Here is an 8,711-nt window from a genome sequence, read left to right on the forward strand (position 1 = left end):
AACAAAGGGAATATTAGAAGAAGATGATTCTGGTGGACAGGTAAATGATGAATGTATAATATGAAGTTGAAAGAACTCAAGGTGAATTCTTTCACTGAATTCTTAGTAAGTTTCCTCATCTATAAAATGAGAATAATAGCACCTATGTTTCAAGGTTGTTATGAAAATCTAATAACACAATATAAGTAAAGTCTTACAAACCTTTAAGTGCTATGTAATTGTGAATTACTTTCATGTGTAGTATTAAATTCAACAAACATTGCCTAAATTCCTGCTGTGTACAAGGGACTGTATTAGGCACACAAAGAGAAAAATAATAAAATACTTTGGTCAGAGAATAAAGCTTATAACCTGATTAGTATTGTTGAGGTCTAGCTTTGGGGTACCTAAATGAAATTAGGGTTAAGGTCTAGTGGCAGGTTTGGGGTACAGATTCGGCGCAAGGTGGTCTAGTAGCGGCGCGAGTTCCCAATAAAAGCATTTATTGGCCCAGAGAGCTAGATTGATAAAAGAGGTTTATTATTAGATAAGCAAAGTTAAGGTATAGGCAAAGGTAGAGATAAGGAGGGCACTGGACAGAGGGTCCAGTGGACAGAGGGTCCTCACATGGTAGCCATGTTTGGAATCTCTGCAAAGAGGGGTTCCCAGCGTGGCCTTTTTATAATAGGAGACTTAGCTCGAGGGGCTTTCGGGTGTAACCCCAAAGTTGGCTCATATCCGGGTGGGGCTGGGAACAGGTCAGATCTTCTATTGGAATTCAAAAGAACCAGGATTTGTGAGTTAAAGAGCAATTTACATTATTAACTAGGAGAGGGTGGGAATCTAGAAAGCAAGCTTTCCCGCATCAGTATAAGTAAAGGTTAGTTATCTTTAAACAAAAGGGAGCCAAAAGGGTTCATGCAATGTGCTCTTGACCTGAGAAGAGAGACAATTACAGAGAGGAATCACTCATAAACTCCTGAACTAAACCTTAGACCCTTAAAAGTTGAAAGGAGAAGGAAATACATTCCAAGCATAGGGCAGGGGGATAATTTTCCTGAAAATGTAAAGACAAGAAATAGTATGTTGAGCTTCAGAAGCATTAATAAATATAGGATTCCAAATTGGAGCAAGATTGCTTTAAATAAAAAAATAGCACTTACCTCACAGAGCCAGATTGCCAACAGTCTCAAATAGAATAGGGATAGAGCCTGGACTTGGATTGTCATCTCTCTCCTAGTGTGGGATGTCCCCTTCTTTGTATCTTATAATCATAGTCACTTGTCTAGGGCACTGAAAGATTAAAGGGCTTACCCCCTTTATACAAAATGTATTGGAAGCAGGACTCAAATCTGCAACTTCCGGGTTCCAGGATCCAGATCATTATCTACTGCAATTTGTTACCCCATTTATGCATGCCTTTAATAGAATAAGTATAAAGAGATCCAGTCAAAAATATTTACCTTAGAGAAAATCACTATGTTAGACAATGAGCTACATCCTCTCAAGGAATTTCCAATTTAGCTGATGTGATCAGTGAGATACACACAACAGATTGATACAGGACAGTAAGAAGTGTTGAGAGATAGTGGAAAGAAACTGATCTTGGAATAAACTGATTGACTTTTGAGTCTAGACTCTGCTATTCACCAGCAATGTGAGTCTGAGCGAGGAGTTCAGTTTCCCCTCTGTCACAGTTAGGTTTTCCCTAAAGGGGCATCTTATTAACAAAAAGACCTTAGAAATCCATGCAAACTGACAGCCTGCTATTCTTTCAAGGCTTTTGAATAATTGTATTGATTGTGTCCTTGATTCTGCTATAGTTTCCTTGAGATAGATAGTCTGCACAAAACAGGTATAATTGTCAAGGTTAGATTCTCACACCATGGGACACTCAATTCCTCCAGTGCTATTCCCTTAGTACTATGTTTGTTTAGTCTCCCTGCTCGCTGTCTAAAAGACTTACATCCCACTTATCCTGAATCTCCCCAGCTGGGACTGTTGGCAGTTGTTCCAGGGAGAGCTGTGTCACTGCCTGTCTCTGAAAATGATAGTTCTGGGAATTCGAGATGGACCATTATGTGGGTAGAAGAAAATATTTTCTGTCTTTCTCTCTGTCTCTTTCTCTCTGTCTCTGTTTCTCTGTGTGTCTCTCTCTCCCCATCTACATCCATTTATTCATATATACACACATGTATTCATGTATCTGTACATATATATATAAATATATATATGTATAATGTTCCAAAGTATCTCCAACTATATACATATGATTTATGTATACACACACACACACACACACACATACATGTATATTATGTGTATGTATTCTTTGCCTTTTTGGAAAGAGCTACTTTGAGCCATTAGTAAACAAGAATGTTCCCTCCTGCATGTTTCTTGGCTCAAACTTTCAGAACCTGAAATCCAATGTCAAGCTTGGTGGCTTGCTTTATAAAACTTAAAGCAGTCAGCACAATGCTATTGCCATAAGACCCAGTCTTTCTTTAGAAGCTGAACCAGAACCATGGCCTCTAAGGTCTATTTGTAGAACTGACATTCTGTGATCCTAAGAGAAGCGACACAGCAGTGTGGAACAAGCAGAAAGAGAAACTCAGCTCAGGGAAAATCACTTTTGGATAGTCATGGAATATTTCCTAGAGTAAGTAGGATTTGAATGGAGTCACTGTGAAGTATAATGAGTAGGGTATGGGTAGGGAAGGAGAGAGAAGCAGAAGAATACTATATTGAAAATGTTTTAAGAAGATTGTCCCAAGGGCAAGGCACAGGATAAACTTCAGGAGAAAAACTTTAGAGAGACCAGTTGAGAGATTAATGAACTAGTCTACATGTGAGTTGATAAGGAACTGAATTAGTGTAAAAAAAATTCAAACGGGGAGAAAGACTAGGATTTGAAACATTTCAAATAAAGAATTTTAAAATCAGTCAGATGAATTGTGGATTGTTTCATAAATTTGGAGTTTGGAGAATATAAGTTCAAATCTTATTTCAGACTCCTACTAGTTGTGTCACTTTAGGATAAGTTCCTATATCTATATTAGCCTCATCTTTCTTATCTGTAAAGTGAAAGTAATGATTATATAAACAATATAAGATTGCTTACTTACTGTTGCTATGTCTTTGAAGCAAATATCCCATTGTAAAAACTACTTTAATGTTACATAGTTAAATCAATTAGGATACTAGTTATAGGAAGAACATAAATAGTGAGTGCTCAAGATTGTGGCAGAGAGCAAAGATTCCTTATTCATTACAAGATACCTACGAAGCCTGTAGGAAGAATAAAGTGTAAAAGGCCTAAGCCTTCAGTTAATAGGGCCAGAGTCAACCATATTGTATTATTAATGATTGTTAATCAATAATTTTTATTAAACATCTGCTATATGTTAGGTAGTGGACATAAAATGATGAAAGAGAAAATCTCTGTCCATAAGGAACTCATAATATAATGGGGATACAAGATGAAAATAAGATAAGATATATAAAGGAACAAACATTAATGAAATGCCTTCTTTGTGCCAGGAATTGTACTAAGTACTTTATAAATATTATCTTGTGTGATTTTTATAACAATTCTTTAAGATAAATAATATTATTATCCCCATTTTATAGATGAGGAAATGGAGGCAAACAAAGATGAGGTGATTTTTTTTTTTTCCCCACAGAGCTACACAATTAGTAAGCAAGGAACACAAGATCTGAAGTCAGGTCTTTCTGACTTCAGGGCCAGCACTATATCCACAATGCAGCCTAGCTGTTTCTACAACTAAAGAATAAATTGGAGATTAATAGAAGAAAGACACTAGTATTAAAAGGGTTTAGGAAGGGCTTCTTTCACAAGATGAGACTCTGCCTGGAATCTGAAGGGAGCCAATAAACCAGGAGATGGTGAGGAGGAAGAAAAATCCAATGATGATAAGACAGACAACTAGGGAAAATGCCTAAAACCAGGAGACAGAGTGATGGGTTCAAGGAATAGCAAGAAGGTCAGTGCTGTTGTATCACAAAGTAGACCAGGGGTTAAACCAAGATGTAAAAAGAATTGAAAAATAGAAGGTCAGATTGTAAAAGGCTTTGATGACCTTTTTATTTTATATTTGATGCTAGAGAAGATATGGAGTCTGAATTTATTCAAAGGAGAGGTAAAATGATAAGATCATCTGCATAGGAAATTTAATTTGATGTGTGAATGAAGGATTAACCACACTGGCCAGAGGTTTGAAAAAGGGAGACCAACCTGCAGATTATTGCAACAGTTTTTGCATGAGGTCATGAGAGCTTGCACCACTGACATGGCAGTATCAGAGTAGATAAGGTAATAGATAAGAGTGATGTTTTCATAAGGAATTGTACATACAGAGTGAGGGAGAATGAGTTTTAAGAGTAGGTGAATGGGTGGATGGTGCTGCTCTCAATAAAATTAGGGAAGTTCAGAATGAAGCAGTGTGAGGAATCAAAAAATAAATGTGAGATTTGGAACCTGTATGACTAAAAAAAAAAATGGAGTGTTACTCAAAATTGAACAAAGAAAGAAATTGGGATGGAAATCAAGTTTGGGCAGAAAGGATGAATTCATTTTAAACATATTGAGTTTGTCATAAGTGACTGACCAGAATCTACAGCAAAAATGGCTAGGAAAATAGTTTAAGATGTACAAATGGAGTTCAGGAACATCAGGCATGAAGATACAGATATGGAAGTCACTCACATAGAGGTAATAGTTGACTTTTAGAATAAATAAAATCTCCCAGGGAGCAAACATAAAAGGAAAATAAAACATCTAAATGTTGATTTTGGGGAAAATTATCCCAGCTTTATTTCAAAAATAGGGGAAAAAAGAAAGTGAAAAGATTTAAAAGTTGTCAGCGGGATGGCAACAGAAATAGGACAATATAATTTCAAGGAAGCAAGACAAAATAAAATTTTAAGAAGGGAGGAGTATCAAGAGTGGAACTGTTTTAGAGAGATCAAGGAGTAAATAAAATGAAGTCATTGGATTTTGATAATTAGAAATTGGTTAATGACTTAGTAGAATAAAAGAGTAGGAGACTCTACTGATCTTTACATAGTTTGATTATTATATCATTTGCATTGCACAAAGAACTTTGAAAGATGAGTGCCATAGATATTACCATCATTATTTTGCATATGATGAATTTAAGGTTCTGGACAGTTAAATTGCCTAACATCAAAGTGGTATTTGCATTCAGATTTCCTTGTCTGAAAGAGCAACACTCTATCCAAAAAGTAACTTTGCTTCTTCAATAATGGCAAGGAAATGAAAACAATAATCATACATTTCTTAGAGAAATATGGAAGTAAAAGGAAAGAGGAGAATAGGGTAGTAGTTTTATGGAACTACAGTACCAAGTAACAATATTCAGAATAGGGAGATCTGTGTATATTTAAGGACATATAAAAAAAAAAAGAAATTGGAGAAGGAGAAATTGAAAATGTCAAATAGCATGGTACAAATGCTATTTATATGACAGTATCTTGGTGAAAGCAAAAGGAATTAGAGAAGAGGATCAAATATATAATGAAGATATTAACTTTTTTTTAAAAGAGGCACAGTTCTAATATAGGAAAAAAGATGATGTTTGGGGTTACTGGTAAAATAGATTTTTCTCAGTAAAATTGCATTAAACTGTCAAGAATGAAGGTACGTGAGGTAGGGGTAGAAAGAGATTTAATTGATACAGAGAATAGAGTTCTGGATCTTGAGTTAAGAGGATCATAGGTCCTATTAATCCTCTGACATTCAATAGCTGTGTGGTCTCAAACAAGTCACGTAACTCTCTAAGGCACAGGTATTTGAGTTGGTTGTTTTTGAGAGAGTATAACATAGAGGATAGGGCATTGGCCTTGGAGTTACAAAGACGAGTTCAAATTCTGCCTTAGATACTGAATAAGTTATGTGATTTGTCTATGCATCAGTTATCTTTTTCTCAATAATGTTTTATTTTTCCAAATACATGTAAAGATATTTCAACATTTATATTTATGTCTTTCTGTTCCAATTTTTTCTCCTTTCCTTTCTTACCTCCCTCCTCTCCCAAAGAGCAAGCAATCTGATATAGGTTAAATGTGTACAATCGTTTTAAACATATTTTCATATTTGTCATATTGTACAAGAAAAATTAGACCAAAAGGGAAAAAATGAAAAAAAGGAAACAAGCAAACAAAAAAGGTGAACATACTATGCTTTGATTTACATTCAGTCTTCATAGTTCTCTCTGATGTGGATGGCATTTTCCATCTCAAGTCTGTTGGAATTGTTTTGAATCATCTATGTATCAGTTATTTCATTGGTAAAATAAGAGAACTTTACTACATTCTAAAGCCCAGCTTTATATCAGTGATCCTATAGAGCTAACATAGCACTCTAAGACTTATAAAATATTTACAATATGAAATTATTCTGATGCTTAAAATAACTCTGGGAGGTAAGCAGTATTATCTTTGTTTTGCAGATGAGAAAACTGAGACTGAGAAAGGTTAAGTGACTTGCTTAAGATCAGATAATGAGTATGTGTCTAAGGCAGAATTTGAATTTAGATCTTTTTGACTCCAAGTCCAGTACTCTATTCACAATACCAACTCACTATGGCCTTTGAGGGAAATAGAACAAGTCTCATCATGCTGATTTTACAGGTGAGGAAAAATGGGTTCACAAAGCTCTTATGAGTCATTGATGGTAATAGTAGTAACAGGTTTTTTGAGCATATTTCCAATTCACAGACTCCAAAGCTTGCATCCTTTTCCAATCTGTCTCACTGTTGATACAAAGAAGTTTTGGATAGCAATAGTGAACACAATATTAAGGAACGGTGAAGCAATGGAAAAAAGACAAGGGGATCATTGAAATCTACTCATTGCACACATAGACACATACATGCTATGAGAGAGAGAGAGAGAGAGAGAGAGAAAGAGAGAGAGAGAGAGAGAGAGAGAGAGAGAAAGAGAGAGAGAGAGAATATGTATACTCTGCCTACAAGTCTCTCTTTACTGGTACAAGTTATGCTCTTGTTTTTAATTTCATTGGTTTATTTGTTTGTTTTCTCCTATGCTTTTTTCTTTTTGTGATAAGTTGAGTTGCTTTTCTTTTCTTCCCCCTTTCCATTGGTAATTTCCTCTAAATTTATGACCTATATTTCCTTCTTGTGTATTTCTTCAAATATAGGATAATGACCAACATCTAGAGGGAAATAAAGTGCTGACTGATCAACAACTAGCCCTTCTTAAGCAGTTCATGTGTCACTAGCAGTCACTACTCTCATGCCTTCCTTTGAAGTGGAGAGAAAAAATTGGACATCTGCTGAGGAATTCATCTTTTCTGCTTTCCCCCATGATTGGGGATTTGCTATCATCTGTTTTGTTCCATTACTCTTTGTTTATGTGTTCATCATTGTTGGAAACTTGATCATTGTCATAGTAGTCCAAATAGAGCCCCACCTCCATACTCCCATGTATTTCTTTATTGGTTCCCTCTCTTTCCTGGAGCTTTGGTACACCACATCCACTATTCCACTCATGCTCTCCAACCTACTTAGTGAGAAAAAGAGTATATCTTTGAATGGTTGTATGGTCCAGTTGTATTTTTTCCATTCTACAGGTATAAGTGAAGTCTGCCTTTTGACAACTATGGCCATTGATCGCTTTTTGGCTATTTGCAGACCACTTCATTATCCAACCATCATGACTCCAAGACTATGTGTGCAGTTGACCCTGGTCTGCTGTGTCTGTGGCTTCATCACACCCTTGCCTGAAGTTGTGTGGATCTCCAGACTGCCATTCTGTGGCTCCAATTATCTGGAACATGTCTTCTGTGACTTCCTCCCACTCCTGCGTCTGGCCTGCACAGACACCCGAGCCATAATCATGATTCAGGTGGTCGATGTGGTTCATGCTGCAGAGCTTGTCACAGCTGTGTTCCTCTTCTTCCTCTGTTATGCTGGCATTTTGGCTGTGATCTTGCGCATCCGTTCAGCTGAGGGTCGTAGAAAAGCCTTCTCCACCTGTGCCTCCCACTTCATGGTCTTTGTGTTGTTCTTTGGCTGTGGGGCAGTCATGTACTTACGTTTCTCCGCCACATATTCTTTATTCTGGGACACAGTGATTGCCCTGTCATTCACTGTTTTGTCTCCATTTTTTAACCCCATTATCTATAGCCTGAGGAATAAAGAGATTAAAGAAGCTGTGAAAAAGCATATGAGTCATCCAAGAATCTTTTCCTGTAAAACCAAGTGATGCATCATACTTTAGTTGATGTCATCAATGTCAATAGCTTTCTGTCAAAACTAATTATAACCTGTCCATGTTTTCTCAAACTGTGAATTCTAACAGGAAGTCAATATTTGACTTTTTAAAAATCAGAATTTAAACAAAATCTACACTCAGCAAAGTGCTAAAAAGAAATGTTCTTTTTGTTATAGCATGCTTTCAGAAAGCATTCTTCACATAGATATATTAGTTCTGTTAGGACCACCAAAATCAAACCTAAAACTAAAAATAAGCAAAGAATTTTTTTAATGCATACTAGGAAGGGGCACTGAGTTGCTTTGGTGAAAACTTAAGATGGCTAGTCAAATATTGGCTGTTTCCTGGCTGTAGATTTCACCCAATAAGAATAGTCTGAATATAATTACTTCAGTGCTTACCCAGGTTCATGACTTAACTTTAATAATAACTGACATTTATATAGTAGTTTATGA

At 36.1% G+C, this 8,711-nt stretch overlaps 1 protein-coding gene across 1 annotated transcript; it reads left to right on the top strand.

Moving 5' to 3' along the window:
* The first annotated feature begins 7,275 nt into the window (after positions 1-7,275).
* Positions 7,276-8,247, top strand: LOC127561300 (olfactory receptor 6K2-like). The gene has a single exon (XM_051996583.1). The coding sequence runs from the start codon at positions 7,276-7,278 to the stop codon at positions 8,245-8,247; it is 972 nt and encodes a 323-aa protein (XP_051852543.1).
* The last annotated feature ends 464 nt before the right edge of the window (positions 8,248-8,711 follow it).

The sequence above is a fragment of the Antechinus flavipes genome, chromosome 4, assembly GCF_016432865.1.
Source record: "Antechinus flavipes isolate AdamAnt ecotype Samford, QLD, Australia chromosome 4, AdamAnt_v2, whole genome shotgun sequence".
NCBI lineage: Eukaryota > Metazoa > Chordata > Mammalia > Dasyuromorphia > Dasyuridae > Antechinus > Antechinus flavipes.

Bases quoted from the DNA above. Each gene is read 5' to 3' on its own strand.
- LOC127561300 (XM_051996583.1), top strand. From the start codon at position 7,276: ATGCCTTCCTTTGAAGTGGAGAGAAAAAATTGGACATCTGCTGAGGAA.